General features: G+C 40.2%; 1 protein-coding gene across 2 annotated transcripts in view; it reads left to right on the top strand.

Annotated features, from left to right (window-relative positions):
* The first annotated feature begins 2,355 nt into the window (after nt 1-2,355).
* LOC137342127 (E3 ubiquitin-protein ligase RNF34-like) overlaps nt 2,356-17,039 on the top strand; it is a 32,626-nt gene continuing 17,942 nt past the window's right edge. Inside the window, exons 1-3 of one of the 2 annotated variants that reach the window (XM_068005811.1) lie at nt 2,356-2,518; nt 6,805-7,023; nt 8,586-8,969. In XM_068005811.1, coding sequence (XP_067861912.1) covers nt 2,513-2,518; nt 6,805-7,023; nt 8,586-8,969 — 609 coding nt within the window. In that variant the 5' untranslated portion in view covers nt 2,356-2,512. The remainder of the gene's footprint in view (nt 2,519-6,804; nt 7,024-8,585; nt 8,970-17,039) is intronic. The other variant, XM_068005812.1, reaches the window with a different exon arrangement.

Genomic DNA, 17,039 nt, shown 5'->3' with positions numbered 1-17,039 from the left:
ACTAGTTCATCAGCCGAGGGAGGGCGGTAGGTGGTAATCAGCAGGAGGTTTTCTTGCCCATGTTTGACCTGATGCCATGAGATTTCATGGGGTCCAGAGTCAATGTTGAGGACTCCCAGGGCCACTCCCTCTTGACTGTATATCACTGTACCGCCACCTCTGGTCGGTCTGTCCTGCTGGTGGGACAGGACATACCCAGGGATGGTGATGGAAGATCCTGGGACATTGGCTGAAAGGTATGATTCTGTGAGTATGGCTATGTCAGGCTGTTGCTTGACTAGTCTGTGGGACAGCTCTCCCAATTTTGGTACAAGTCCCCAGATGTTAGTGAGGAGGACTTTGCAGGGTCGACTGGGCTTGGTTTGCCTTTGTCGTGTCCGGTGCCTAGTGGTCCGATGCCGGGTTGTCCATCCGGCTTTATTCTTATTGTGACTTTTTTTAGTGACATTTTACAACTGAATGGCTTGCTAGGCCATTTCAGAGGGCAATTAAGAATCAACCACATTGCTGTGGGTCTGGAGTCACATATAGGCCAGACCGGGTAAGGACGGCAGGTTTCCTTCCCTAAAGGACATTCGTGAACCTTTATCCATTTAATTGTTCATCAGTATCTTTGTTTACATATGGTTCAGAAAAAAACTCAAAACAATGAACAGAGTTGCATTGGATGCAAGTAGGTACTACTGGATTCTGGCATTTAACAATTTATTTTTGCATCACAGTCGATTTGTTTTGAAAAAGGAGCTAAAGTTTGGCTGAACCTATTTCAATTTAGTGCTGTATCTACTTGAAATTTTGGATGCCTGGTTGCAAATATGTATGTTAGGTAAAAATTAACACACAAGTATGCTACAGAACTGGAACTTGTGCTTTACTGAGTGACAAGGAATGCACAAGGCCTCAACCAAAGCCATATAAGTTGACAAAGGTTCCACCTTTTCCATAAGCCATCAAGTCCTATTGCATGTTTTACTTCAACACTGGCGGATGTACATGTTCAAAAGGTAACATTGTAGTTTGCTCCTTTTTGTATTTGACTGCTGATGCATGCTCCACGATCACTGGTCTTTGATGCACTCATATGACTGTTCATAAGTTTGTTGTGAAGATACTGTATGGTGGTTACATTGTTGAGTATAGAAAATAGTCAATTTACATCTTTACTGTAATTTTCAATGTTGTCAAGATTAAAAAATCATGGCAATAAAAGCTTAGTGAAGCTAGTTTAGAAGGCTTCTGTTATTCGATATATGCATGTAACATATTATGCACATAGTCCACAAAATGCTTCAGAAATAATCCATAACAAAGAAATAATACAGCAAAGTTCACATTTTTATCTAGTTTTTATTCAGTTTCATGTTCAGCTAATGAACTGAAAGAAACATTTAATTTTGATGACGCAAGCTACTAAAGAGATTTTCTAGTGCTGGATATTAGAATGACTTTTGATTAGAGAAATTGTAGTACTCACTTCTAAGATAATGAATAAATCAAGTAAAGTAATAATGTCATCAAGTCATAGGAGATAGGCACAATGCTTTATTTTTGTAAGATGGGGAGATCTCCAACTTGATAGCAGTTAGCTGCATATGTTTCTTATAGAAATTGATCCGCCATGAAACTCAATTTCCTCTAATGTTTGTTAGGGATGCACAATAAGTAAACATCTAATGTGCTTTTACAGCCGCAAGGATAGAATTGTATTACTGTTTTCACTCTGGCAGTCTCCTGAATCTAATTTCAGAGTAAAACTATACTTTCACACTCACTACATGTATTGTGGAATCTGAGTAAAATTATCACTTTGGATCTCTTATCTGGGTGTCAGTTCCAGCATTTCGTGTTTAGGCGTAGGTTATAGAATAGGTTGTGATGAAATATGTTTTTCTAATTAATTTTTGGCCTTTGACCATTTTTATATTTGCTCCAGAGCATAGATATTGTACACCACATCATTTAATAAGCTGGAAAATATGTTAAATATTTTATTGAATAAGACGACCTAGTTTGTGAGGCTATGGAATGCACTACCGGAATTGATGATTGATGCAGAGACCATGTCAACGTTTAAGAATAGGCGGTTGAAGGAAAAGGGACCAAAGGGATGTAGGAGCAAGGTGGGCACATTGGATTAGAACTACTGCTCGCGTGGAAGATAAACTCCAACACGACCCGGTTGGACCCAATGACCTGTTTCCGTGTTGTAATCTCCAAATCATTCTGCACTGAGATACACCTTTTCGCGTCGACAGTCTGCATAGAAAAAAACTGCCACCCTGCCCTAATTCGACCATTCGCCACTTCCTATGCGCTGCGTCTCTTGCTGCTGGTTGGCTGATACGAATGTCAATCGAGGTTGGGGGCGGGGCGGGTTCTGGTGCGTCTGAGCCGACGCTGCAGCGCGAGAGCGGGTGACTGTTTAACGGACTCTGTGCTCGAGGCCCTCACCCTCACTCGTAGGCCTAACATGTTGCTGTAGTTTCGGGACCGTGGAGTCAGAAGAACTGTCATGAAGGTACTTGTTTCGTTGACGTTTTGAGATCCGTCGTGCTGCTGTGGAGGCTGACGGTTCCTGTAATAATGTAGCTATCCACCCCCCACCCCCCCGATCGGGACACTAATCACTGTCCCGGACAACTGTGCGCAGTTAATAACAGTTGGAAACACGGCACGAAAGACTTGATGCGATTTTGAAGCAGCTCTTCCTTGTTTGGGGAAATCCATCATCCTTTTATTGTTGGAATAGGCGTAGAAAATGCGACTGGGCGTTTATTGATGATGGTTCTACTTTTAATTCTGAAATTTGGATTGCAGTACAAGTGTGAAAGTGAGGCGTATTATTTATTATGTTATTACCCGAGATAGCAGCAAAGGGAGGGATGGGTGTCTTTACGGGCTGTTAGGCCTGTTTTTTTTTTCTCTCTCTGCTTTCTACACAGAGGCCGTGAGTGTCGCAAGGGAATTGTACAAATTTAAAAGCTTTCCAGCCGCAATCCTGGGCATTTTGTCAAGGCTTCCTGGCTTCGCCGTTCATTCTTACTGACAAGCCCCAGGCTAGTTTTTGCTGTGTTTGATGCCAGAATAAGGATTTGGGGGATTGGGAATAGAGGGGGAAGGGGAAAGAGGAGAGTGAGGGGTGTTGATGCCTGATTTCAGAATGCCTGTGGTGATCAATAATTACCAGCATTTATGTTTTTGTGGACAAGATTTACTGACAACAGTTGTTATTTGACTGCTTATAGCATTCAAAATAGACCAATGTTGGTGTTTTCCCCCATTGTTCAAGTGGATGCAATGTAAACATTTTTCAAGCCCACTGTAACACATTTGAAATCTTAGTAAAATACAGCTATAAGGTGATTATTAACATTTTGCTTGTCTACTATTATGCTTCATTGAAATCCTAGTGACAACATTGTTATTGTATAAATCTTATAACTAATCGAAAACAGTTGCAATTTTTCCTTTAACGTTTTAAATAGAAGCAGTGTATGAATATAACAGATCTAATACAATCTGTGTACATTATTTAGCTTATATTGGAGGTACCAAACTTTTTTTTTGATGACCCCCCCCCCCTCCCTTTGGAGATTCACACCCTATGCTTGCCTCCCCCTTTTTAAGAAACAGAGCAAGGCAAAATTAGTCTTCACCAGCAGCAGAAACGGGCTGCTGATTTGTTATGATCCCATTTCGCGTGACTGGCGAAGATCAATTTCACTTCCTGTATTTTTGCATGAAACAGGAGGAGTTTATTTTCTTGGCTAACATAGCAACAACAACTTGCATTTATATAGCGCCTTTAACGTAGTAAAACATCCCAAGGTACTTCACAGGAGCATAATCAGACATAAATTGATATCGAGCCAAAGGAAGACACATGAGGACAGGTGACCAAAAGCTTGTTCAAAGAGGTAGGCTTTAAGGAGAAAGGAAAAGAAAAACTTGCATTTATATACCACGTTTCATAACCTCATGAGCACTTTACAGCCAATTAAGTACTTTTTGAAGTGTAATCACAGTTGTAATGTAGGAAACACGGCAGTCAATTTGTATACAGCAAGGCCTCGCAAAAAGTAATGTGATAATGACCAGATAATCTGTTTTTAGGTGTTGGTTGAAGGATAAATATTGGTCAGGACACGGGGAAGAACTCCTCTGCTCTTCTTCAAAATAGTGCCGTGGGATCTTTTACATCCGCCTGAGAGGGCAGACGGGTTCTTGGTTTAACGTTTCATCCGAAAGACGGCACCTCCGACTGTGCAGCACACCCTCAGTACTGTACTGGAGTGTCAGCTTAGGTGATGTGCTCAAGTCTCTGGAGTGGGGCTTGAACCCATGACCTTTTGACTCAGAGGCAAGAATGCTACCAACTGAGGCACAGCTGACACTAGGAGGAGAGAGAGGCTGAGAGGTTTAGGGAGGGAATTCTAGAGCTTTAGGGCTTAGCAATAAGTCTATCTTAAGCAATGACATATTGCTTACGACAGAAAGCAACATAAATAGCACAGTACCAACACTATACAACTGAATAAACTTGAACATAAAAAAAACTTAATGATTCACCCATATCTCAGTGTGTAGAATGAGCCTGTTTGCTAGCGTACAATTTGTGGAATCTCAAATTGATTTTTGGACAGTTTCACCTGCAAATCAGTCTCTATATTCAAGCTGCACCCACACTTGTTTTTGATGTAAATAAGTGAAGAAAATCCCACTTCATACAGATATATTGAGACAAAGTGAACAAGCCATTTCAACGACTCTTTGGAACAACTCAGGGAAACCTTTTTGAATTGAGAACCACAACTAATCAAGAGGCCTGACTTTAAAATTGTCTCTCAAAAAGGTGTCAGCAGCACCATCGATCAAATTCACTTTTAGACTTACGGCAATATTGGGCTTTGCTACAAAGTCCTCTGAAAACGGATTTTGAACCCAGGCGAAATCCTGCAATCCATTTGCCTCTCGTTCCAGGAAAATACTCGCTCAATTTTGTGCAAAGCTGAGACAAATGTTCCAGAATTACATCTTCAACTTCGAGGACCGATATTTCACAGTCCATAATAACAAGATGATGTCGGGAACGTAGTTACGTTGTCTTGCAACAAATAGCTACTCCATACTAAAATATTTTTGGCAAAGCTGTAGTTTTTCATGGATGATGAAAATGTTACAGTTCTTACTTTGTAAAGAAAGGCTAAGTTCATTGAGCCTGTCAAATATGTCAGCCAGATAGCCCAGTAAAACCTGGAAGCACTGGTCAAGAAATGAAGTGGTGATTCAAAGTCGATCATAAACATACGGTACTCCTCCGAGTTTTCAGATTCTTGCCAAAACTTTACCTCAAGACAGCCATCAAACTTCTTCGATTATCTTCAACTGACCTTTCAATTGAAAGAACTTCCATTTAAAAAAATCTCGTAGTTCATCATTGAGGACAGGATGTTTGGTCTCTCAGTGGAATTTTAGTTTGCTTGATTTCTTGCTATCCTGAGTAAGAACGTCAGCACAAACAACCCATTGCGATCAACAATTTTCGTTAGAACCGTACATGTCAATCCGAAGTTTAAGTAGGAAGGATCCGATTTTTCTTTTGCCTGGCTCTACTTGTTCCTTCCACGGGATTAACATCCCCAACTTCGTTTCAGAAAAGGTTACATTCCTTCACAGTTATCGAACACCAAAATGTCAGTCATTTCAGTTATATAGCATGTGGGAGCTAGAGGCGCTGGGGTGTTCGGAACACTTTAATCTTAAAATTAGAATTGAATTTAAAATTTAGTTAGTTTCTTTAAAATTTAAAGGAATTCAGACTTTTGATGCACATCTTCTGGTGAGGTTGCATCTTGGCCAACCTGTCCTCCTCATCCCCTCCCCGGGGTGGGGGCGGCGGGGCGGTATGTGCCCTCCAGTTTAGGAACTTCTGGAATATATGATTGTAGAGAGGGATACAAGATTCTGGGCCATTTTACAAATTTTCAGTTAAAATTGTAATTCATTGGCTAAGAGATACAATAATTAATAAACTGCAACATTCTTTGCAACATTTCAAAATTTGGGAATGTAGTAAAGTCTCAATGACTCAATATTTTGTTTATTCCATTGAAGTTAAGTGAAAAATTCTACTTTGAAATCCCATTCCAGCCTACTGCTGGTTCCTCAACCAGGATCGTGTCTTTATCTCACTTGCCTGTGTGCACTATTGTCCAGATTGTGAACTTCCCCAGAACCCACTCCGTAGTGATCCGCTTTGACCTGTGTGCTCATTGAAATGGAATAGAGCTATTGCTGTGTATTTTTATTTTCTTATGCTCAAAATGTGGGTCATTTTAAAAAAAATTATTTCACCAGAGATTGCCTTTAATGGGTAACAAATTACCAAGAGAGCATGATCAGTTAGCTTCTCTTTTTTATCTATTCTTCAAGGTCTCCAGTTTCAGTAATCTATTTGAACACGTTGCTCACATTATGTATCAACCCTTTCTGTGCCTTCCTTTTATTTCAAGTCTGAACTGCAGTGTATAGACTGAAAATATTGACTTCTGTGAGTAGGATAATACCATGTTAATTGGAAAATACTGTGTTGAATTCGTGCTGTAAAATGTAGCTTCACTTTTTGTGTCTCTTATCTCTGATGCTTTTGTTTGTTGCTGTAATGATGTAAATGAATTAAACCATTACTTCGAATTTTGGGTTTTTTGAGAAATTGTGCAGTTTGTTGACCAATACTCTATGAGCCTTGCTCGTAGGCAAGCTATGTACTTCAGTAAATTGCATGAATTTGTGTCTGTTTTGTAGGCTGGGGCCTCATCGATGTGGGCTTCATGTTGTGGCCTGCTGAATGAAGTAATGGGTACAGGAGCAGTGCGTGGCCAGCAACCTGGGTTCAGTGGAGGTACAGGGCCATTCAGATTTGCCCACAGCACAGGGTATTCTTCATATCCCTCCCCAACACCTGAAGTACCAAATTTAGTCTGTAAAGGCTGTGGTCAGGCCTTTTCTCTCTTTAGGAAGAAGGTGAGTTGGGTAATATTTTTTAATTGTATTTGCTATACATCTAATTTAGTATCCCTGCATTAAAGGAGGGGAGAAGATGGAGAAAGGTTAGTGTTCGAGTAAAAAGCTGGATTAACTGCAGGTTTTGTGTGAGTTGTATGCAGTAGGTAATGCTGTGCACTTTGTCTACTGCATATAAAATGATTCAGTACTTAAATTTTTCCTGTCCTGAATACCAGTGCAATAAAATCTGTTCAGCATTAGCATTAAAGTTTTTTGTGACAGGCTGCATTAATACTTTGCCAGATTTAAGCAGTTTGAATTTTATGGAAATTATGACGATAACAAAAGCTTGCACTTCTATTGAGTCTCAGAACGTGCCGAAGTGCTTCACAGAAAAGAATTCAGGGGAGGCGCGTTTGAGACTGGTTGTAGGCCAGCGAGGAGATTGTTGGAAGTCAAGTCTGGAGGTAACGAAAGCATGTATAACAGTTTCAATGGTAGTGAGGATGGGGTAAGGATGGAATGGGTGATTATTATGGAGGTGAAGGCAGGCAGCTTTGGTGATAGATAGGATGTGGAGTTTTGAAGTTCAGCTCAGAGTCACATTTAACCTGAGCAAGCAACTAGGGAGGGCGATGGAATTGGGGCAAGAGTGCAGAGTTTCTAGCAGAAGCTGAACAAAATGCCATCAGTTTTGCCAATGTTAAATTGGAGGAAGCTCATGGCTCATCCTTGACTGGATGTAGGACAAGCAACATCTTGTGGAGTTGAGGTTGGTGATAGAGAAGTAGAGCTAGCAAATACTGCAAATGTTAAATACTGACTAGTGAGTGGATGGAAGTATGCTGTATGGATGATCTTATAAACATAAAAATGCTGGAAATGCACAGTTGGTCCATCAGCATTTAAAAAGGGAAAAGATAGTAGGTCAATATTATGGAGAGATATTACAGAAGCTGGTATTGTTCTCCTTAGAGCAGAGAATGTTCAGGGGAGATTTATAGAATCATACAGCACAGAAGGAGGCCATTTGGCCCATCGTGCCTGTGCCGCTCTATGAAAGAGCTATTCAATAAGTCCCATAGCCCTTCAAATTTTTCCTTTTCAAGTATATATCCAATTCCCTTTTGAAAGCTACTATTGAATCTGCTTCCACCATCGTTTTAGGCAGTGCATTCCAGATCATAACTCGCTGAGTAAAAAAATTTGCTTCATTTCCCCTCTAGTTCTTTTGCCAATTATCTTAATTCTGAGTCCTCTGGTTACTGACTCACCTGCCAGTGGAAACAGTTTCTTCCTATCAACTCTATCGAAACCCCTCATCATTTTGAACACTTCTATTATATCTCACCATAACTGTCCCTGCTCTAGGAAGAACAATCCCACTTCTCTAGCTAAGTACAGACTGTGGCGGGACAGGGCGGCAGGGAATTAGGACACTGACCATTCACCTCTGGGATTCAAAATTTCTGTGCTGTACGTTCAATGTAATTTTGTGTAATTCTAGAAGTTACTTCAGTACACATAGAGTCCAGCTGCTGAAGCCCACTGTCTAAAAGTATTTATCTTTTGTTTACCAGTACATATGTAAGGATTGCAAGAAGAATTTCTGTTCGTTCTGTTCAGTGATGCAAGAGAGTCTCCGAAGATGCTACACATGCCAAGTGCTACAACAAACTGCCTTCCAGCGTAATGAGCTCATGAAATTAAAAGTGAAAGATCTACGTCAGTATCTTAGCTTAAGGAACATACCCATAGACACTTGTCGTGAAAAGGAGGACTTGGTACAGCTTGTATTGAGCCACCATGGATCAGGTGCTGATGGTGTAGACACGGAAAGTATGCACTCATCGAGATCACAATTTTATACTAACCCTTCGACTGCCTCAACATCAGCAGCCCCACCTTCTCAGGGGATCTCCTCCAATCAAAGACCCAGCTCAGGAACTCCAAACATGCAACAGGTACATCATAACTTTTCAAATACATTGAATTTTGATTCTGGTGATTTGAGAAAGACAACTGGTACAGTTTCTACAAAACCTTTCAGAACTGAGTTATTTGCGTCTTTAAAAATGTATCTTAATTTGCAGATGTTATGTAATTTTTAAGCATTTAAGAGTGTACACTCAAGAATGTTTGTAATAAAATGTTTCTGCACTAATGGCATTTTTTGAATAGATTGGAACAATTTTCTAAAACATGAATGCTACCATTGTGCTCTTCAAAGTTTAGGAGGCATTCTCTTTTTCTTTGTTGGCCTACAGAGTTTGACAAAACCAAATGTGGTTATCCTTCATGGTCCCTTTGTTGAAGTACTCGATATCCCAATGTAAAAATACATATCTTTTCAGAGGTGAAAGTTTCCAGTTTTCAATGAAATTAGTCATCTGTTTTGGCTAAATTGTGTTCAGAACTCCTTGAGCATTGCTATAAAGCTGAATAGATAAAAGAATGGTGAGTACAGCTAAATTTATCATTTTACTTTTGCTGAAGTAAGGTGATCTGGATAATGTTTTGATATTGTCTGGAATGGGAAAGAGGGAGGGGAATGAAAAAGAGGAGTTGGCATTGGAAATGAGTTTATGGTAAGGAACTATTGTATACAATTACAATCTGAAATGTTAGAAATTGTTTAAGAATTTTTAAAAATCAGCTGAGGATTATCATAACTGGATAACAGAATGGAATTTCAATTTTCTGTGAAATATTTAAAACTGTCAAGTGGACCTGGGATTGGTGATTACAAAATAGGGTACGGTAATGAATATCAGAAGAAGAAAAATCTTAAGCATTGTAGATAGAGTTACATACAATCTACAGTACAGGAACAGGCAATTCAGCCCAATTCATTTTTTGCTGGTATTTCTACTCCACATGAGCCTCCTCCTACTCTAATTACCTTTTTCCACCCTGCCCCCATATCCCTCTTCTCCCACAAACATGCTTCAAATCTCCCTTTAAATGCAACAATGTTATCTGTTTTAACCACTCCATGTAGTATCGTTCCACATTCTGACCACTCTGTGTAAAGAAATTCCTCCTGAATTCTTTATGTGATCTGTTAGTGGTGATATATTTATGCTCCCTTGTTCTGGACTCTCCAGGCTTACAAAACAATTTCTGCACATCCACCCTATCAAACTCCTCCATAATTTTAAAGACCTCTACCAGGTCTCCTCTTGGGCTCTTATCTCTGGAAAAGAGAAGACTCAGCCTGTTCAATCTTTCCTGATCGTTGCAATTCTGGTAACCTCCTTGTAAAGGTGGTCAATCTCCCTTGTTTCTTTTGCTGTATTTTCTTTTGTCCTGGCCTTTTTTTTGCTCATATTTTCTTCTTCCTACCTACCTCTCTTTCAGGGGAATGGACAAAACAGTCCTGACTTAGATTGAGATTTTTAAAAAAACAGTCCTGCTTACGGTAAGTAGAAGCTTTTGGAAGATGCTCCCTGTGGAGAAGCATCATCTTGAACTCCCAGAAAATCCTACCTATTTGGTGGAAATACCTTAGGACTGTCAGTTATATTAGCTGAATTTCACTTTGTGAAACCATTATATGGGCTGTGAATTGATGTGAAGCCAAATGTAAGCCCGTGCATTAATGTCATGAGCAGATTTTACTTAGTCTATACAGAGCGAGTTTTAAGAACTAACTAGAAAAAAATCTTTTGAAACGCATGAGCTGAAAAAGCAGCAGACAGACATCCTGTACCTGTAGTGTTTACAGTGACTACTTCCACCCCTCCCTTTTTGCTGACCTCCAAGCAGGCTTTGTAACTGAAAGTGAACAACGTCCACTTGCCTTTACAGGTGCTTTTACATCATTGACATTCGATGTGCAGTCGATGGCACTCGCAAGTGTAAGCTCAATGACAGATCGGGAGACCCATTGCCATTGGAACAATAGCTTGCTTCTGTGGCCTGCTAATTCTATTGAGCTGGTTCAGTGTGTCATGATGCAAATTATTATCATGAAGTGGGCACAGCGATGCATAGGACGAGCAGAGCATCAAATTTCCTGGCATGCCTGCTGCATGATTTAATGGTCCAGGTCTGGTCTCCAGGCATATTTGGAGAAGGGAACAAAGTCACAGTATAAACATGGGAAAGCAGTGCATGTAGGTCACTTTGGTGTTTCTCTTTCTGTACCCAATTTCCCTCAACCCTGAAGATAAAAGTGCCTTGTTATGATCTGTCGAACTCTGTGGCCGATAGGCTACATTTCCTTTCTTTTCCTCAGCTTTGAGTGTTTTGACTTGCATCTTCCAATTGTGACATGAAGGCAATCACCTCTTCACCTCAAAGATACAAATCTACTTTCTTTACCTCAAAATGATTGCAGAACTAGGAAATAGGAGGAGTAGGCCATACGGCCCCTCGAGCCTGCTCTGCCATTCAATAAGATCATGGCTGATCTTCGACCTCAACTCCAGTTTCCCGCCTGATCCCCATATCCCTTAATTCCCTTAATATCCAAAAATCTATCGATCTCAGTCTTGAATATATTCAACTACTGAGCATTCACAGCCCTTTGGGGTAGAGAATACCAAATATTCACGATCCTCTGAGTGAAGAAATTTCTCCTCATCTCAGTCTGACCCCTTATCCTGAGACTATGCCCCCTAGTTCTAGACTCTCCAGCCAGGGGAAACAGCCTTTCAACATCTACTCTGTCAAGCCCTCTCAGAATCTTATATGTTTCAATGAGACTAGCTCTCATTCTTCCAAACTCCAGAGAATGTGGACTCGTTCTACTCAATCTCTCATCCCAGGAATCAATCTAGTGAACCTTTGTTGCACCATCTTCCTTAGGTGAGGAGACCAAAACTGTACACGGTACTCCAGGTGTGGTCTCACCAAAACCCTGTACAATTGCAGCAAGACGACTTTACGCTTGTACTCCAACCCCCTCGCAATATAGGCCAGCATATCATTTGCCTTCCTAATTGCTTGCTGTACCTGCATGTTAACTTTGTTTTGTGTACAAGGACACCCAAATCCCTCTGATCACAAACATTTAATAGTTTCTCACCAGTTAAAAAATATTCTGTTTTTCTTTTCTTCCTACCAAAGTGAATAACCTCACATTTCCCCACATTATTCTCCATCTGTCGCCTTCTTGCCCACTCACTTAACCTGTCTATAACCCTTTGCAGACTCTGTGTCTTCCTCACGGCTTACTTTCCCACCTAGCTTTGTATTGTCACTGAACCTGGATATATTACACTTGGTCCTTTCGTCTAAGTCATTAATGTAAATTGTACATAGCTGAGGCCCAAGCACAGAACCTTGTGGCACCCCACGAGTTACAGCCTGCCAACTTGAGAATGACCCGTTTATTCCTACTCTCTTTTCTGTCCGTTAATCAATTCTCTATCCATGCTAATATATTAGCCCAACCCCATAAGCCCTTATCTTGTGTAACAACCTTTTTTGTGGCACCTTATTGAATGCCTTTTGAAAATCCAAATATACATCCACTGGTTTCCCTTTATCTACCTTGCTAGTTACATCCTCAAAAAACTCCAGTAGATTTGTCAAACACTATTTCCCTTTCATGTTAACTCTGCCTAATCCTATTATGATTTCCTAAGTGCCCCGATACCACGTCCTTAATAAGAGTCCAGCCTTTTCCCGACTACTGATGTCAGACTAACTGGCTTGTAGTTCCCTGTTTTCTCCCTCCCTTCTTTCTTAAATAGCAGTGTTACATTTGCTACCTTCCAATCAATCCACTGGGACCGTTCTAGAATCTTGGGAATTTTGGAAGATCACAAACAATGCATCCACTATTTCTGCAGCCACCTCTATTAGAACCCTAGGATGCAGGCCATCTGGTCCAGGGGATTTGTCGGTTTTTAGTCCTATTAATTTCTCCAGTACTTTTTCTCTACTGATATTAATTACTTTATGTTCCTCACTCTCATTAGACCCTTGGTTGCCCACTATTTATGGTATTTTTTTTGTGTCTTCTACTGTGAAGACAGATACAAAATATGTGTTTAACGTCTCTGCCATTTCCTTAATCCCTATTATAATTTCTCCTGTCTCAGCCTCTAAGGGACTCGCGTTTACTTTTGCTACTCTCTTCCTTCCTACATACTTGTAGAAGCTCTTACAATCTGTTTTTATATTTCTTGCTAGTTTACTCTCATTTTATTTTCTTCCTCTTATCAATTTTTTGGTCATCCTTTGCTGGTTTCTAAAACTCTTCCAATCCTCAAGCTTACTGCTTTTCTTGGCAATATTATAAGCCGCCTCTTTTAATCTAATACTATCTTTAACTTCTTTAGTTAGCCATGGATGGATCACTTTTCTTGTGGGGTTTTTATTCCTCAGTGGAATGTATATTGAGAATCATGAAATATTTCTTTAAATGTTCGCCATTGCTTATCTACTGATACATCTTTTAATCTAATTAGCCAACTCGCTCCTCATATCTATGTAATTGGCTTTGTTTAGGTTTAAGACTTCAGTTTCAAGACTTCAGTTTCAGATTTAAGTACGTCACTCTCGAACTCAGTATGAAATTCTATTATATTTTGATCACTCCTCCCCAGAGGATCCCTTACTATGAGATTACTAATTAACGCTGTCTCATTACACAAGACAAGATCTAAAATGGCCTGTCCCCTGGTTGGTTCCACGACATATTGTTCTAGGAAATTGTCTCGAATGCATTCCATGAACTAGTCTTCCAAACTACTTTTGCCAATTTGATTTGCCTAGTCAATAAAAATTAAAGTCCCCCATGATCATTGTATTACCTTAGTTACAGGCTGCTCTTATTTCTTGATTTAATACTCTGTCTAACTGTATAACTACTGTTAGGGGGCCTATAAACTACTCCCACCAGGTGCTCTGCCCTATCGATATTGTATTAATCTAAAAGAGAAATGCATCAAACAGATGAAATTCGAAAGTGATGTTATAGTTGTTTAAGAGGTGCTATACTTGGATCCTCGAAATGGTCAAATATGTTTGCGTCTTCAAATTGATATGAATGAAGCTTAAACATACATGTGCTTCCCAGGGGACCATCAGAGTATGGTGCAGCTTCTCTGTATGTGTCTCTCTGATTATTAAAATCTTGCCTCAACAACAACTTGCATTTATATAGCACTTTTGACATAGTAAAACATGCCAAAGTGACACTGAGCCACATGAGATATTGGGACAGGTGACCAAAAGCTTGGTCAAAGGGGCACATTTTAAGGAGCATCTTAAAAGAACAGAGGTTGAGAGACGAAGAGATTTATGGAGGGAATTCCAGAGCTTAGGGCCTAGGCAGCTGAAGGCCAATGGTGGAGTGATGAAAATTGGTGATGTGCAAGAGGCCAGAATTGTAGGAGCGCAGAGATCTTGGAGGGTTGTAGGGCTGGAGGAGGTTACAGAGTTAGAGAGGGGCGAGATCATGGGGGGGGGATTTGAAAACAAGGATGAGAATTTGATAATCTCTATATAGTTCAATAGCTGTTGTCCTTGCATGTGTTATGTTGGCAGTGACTATAAATTTTGCAGTTTGTCTTTTGATTTGTGGTCCTATCACAAGTGCTTGTTTCTAAGAAAGCTCTCTTCATTTTAGTTGAAGCTGCAATTTTTGGAAGCACAATTCTTGAGTTATCCCTTTCCTGATTACCTTTAATGGTGACCTTGAGGAATTTGAGTGAACTCCAGGTCTTGGTCACTGAACATACTTACCTCATTTGGCATAAGGACCGATTTAGTAATTAAATTCTTGTTCAAAATTATGCCTAAATTCTATCTGGCTTAAGAATGCCATACTGTCTCTTCTGCACAAAATTGTTGAACAGACTGTAATATAAAGAGCACTCTGTTACATGTAAATGAAAACGATTACAAGATGCTCTGAGCTCTTTGTTTCCTTTAGAAATAAATCTTTAAGTCAACCAAAGGAATGATATCCATTAGTAAACTATATAATAAAGTATTCTACAGACACACAAATCAGAATAGGGATAGGGCCCCTAAGGGATGCACAAGATAAACTCACAGGTAACGACAGCAAAATGGCAGAAATATTGAATAGTTACTTGTGTCTCAGTATTTACCAGAGAGACTAACAAGTGGGCAGGACATTAGAAGAAGAGATTGAAAAAGCTATTAAAACATTTAAGACAGGAGGGACATAATTAATAAACTAATCAAACTTTGGGAGTATAGGCCCCCTCAACTGGATGGATTGCATCTGCGAATATTAAAAGAAGTTTGGGAGGAGATAGCAGAAGCAGTCTTGCATATACATAAAAATTCACTGGAAAAGGGAATAGTGCCAGAGGACTGGCGGACAGCTAATGTTATTCCTATATTTAAAAGGGTATAGAACAAGCCCAGGGAGCTATAGACCAGTTAGCTTAACGTTGGTGGTAGGAAAGATAATGGAATCCTTACTCAAAGATATAATAGAAAGACGTCTAGAGAATGAAAATATAATAAAGAATTCATAAATAAATATAATAAAGGGTTTCAGAAGGGAAAGTTGTGCTTGACCAACCTTACTCAATTCTTTGAAGAAGTAACAAAGAGTAGACAAGGGTAACGCAGTAGATGTAATATATTTGGATTTTCAAAAGGCCTTTGATAAGGTACCGCATTATAGACTCATGGCTAAGGTCAGAGCATGTGGAGTCGGGACAGGTAGCAGAATGGATAGCCAGTTGGTTACAAAACAGAAAGCAAAAAAAAAGAGTAGCTGGTTGGACTGGCAAAAGGTGGGAAGTGGTGTTCCGCAGGGATCGGTGCTGGGACCATTAACGATTTGGTTTCGGAAATCGGAAGTACAATTTCAAAATTTGTGGACGATGCCAAATTGGGGGGTGTAGTTAATACAAAGGATGAAAGCATCAGAGTGGAAGAGGACATTGATAAACGAATTTCAATATAGTTAAGTGTGAGGTGGTGCATTTTGGTAGGAAGAATAAGGAGGCCACATACTGCTTGGATGATGAGACTAAAAGGGATAGAGGAGCAAAGGGATCAAGGGGTACAGATACACAAATCACCAAAAGTAGCGACGCAGGTTAACAAAGCCGTGATAAAGGCAAATCAAGCACAAGGGTTCATTTCTAGAGGGATAGAATTGAAAAGCAAAGAAGTTATATTAAATTGTATAGAACTTTGGTTAGACTACACTTGAAGTATTGAGCGCAGTTCTGGGCTCCACATTATAGAAAGGATATAGAAGCATTGGAGAGGGTGCAAAAAAGATTCACACGGATAATACCAGAACTGAGAGGATATCCTTTATCAGAAAAGGCTGAACAGGCTGGGGCTCTTTTCTCTAGAAAAAAGGCTGAGAGGTGACCTGATAGAGGTCTTTAAAGTAGGGTAGACGTATTGAAAAAGTTTCCACTAGTGGGGGAGTCCAAAACTAGAGGTCATGAATATAAAATAGTTACTAATATATCTAATAGGGAATTAATAGAGTCATAGAGTTATACAGCACGGATAGAGGCCCTTCGGCCCATCGTGTCCGCGCCGGCCATCAAGCCCTGTTTAATCTAATCCCATATTCCAGCATTTGGTCCGTAGCCTTGTATGCTATGGCATTTCAAGTGCTCATCCAAATGCTTCTTGAATGTTGTGAGGGTTCCTGCCTCCACAACCCTTTCAGGCAGTGAGTTCCAGACTCCAACCACCCTCTGGGTGAAAAAGTTCTTTCTCAAATCCCCTCTAAACCTCCCGCCTTTTACCTTGAATCTATGCCCCCTTGTTATAGAACCCTCAACGAAGGGAAAAAGCTCCTTAGTATCCATCCTATCTGTGCCCCTCATAATTTTGTACACCTCAATCATGTCCCCCCTCAGCCTCCTCTGCTCCAAGGAAAACAAACCCAATCTTCCCAGTCTCTCATCATAGCTGAAGCGCTCCAGCCCTGGTAACATCCTGGTGAATCTCCTCTGCACCCTCTCCAAAGCGATCACATCCTTCCTGTAGTGTGGCGACCAGAACTGCACACAGTACTCCAGCTGTGGCCTAACCAGTGTTTTATACAGCTCCATCATAACCTCCTT

This window comes from Heptranchias perlo, chromosome 25, assembly GCF_035084215.1.
Source record: "Heptranchias perlo isolate sHepPer1 chromosome 25, sHepPer1.hap1, whole genome shotgun sequence".
In the NCBI taxonomy this organism is placed as follows: Eukaryota; Metazoa; Chordata; class Chondrichthyes; order Hexanchiformes; family Hexanchidae; genus Heptranchias; species Heptranchias perlo.
This window is presented reverse-complemented; position numbering and strand designations above follow the sequence as displayed.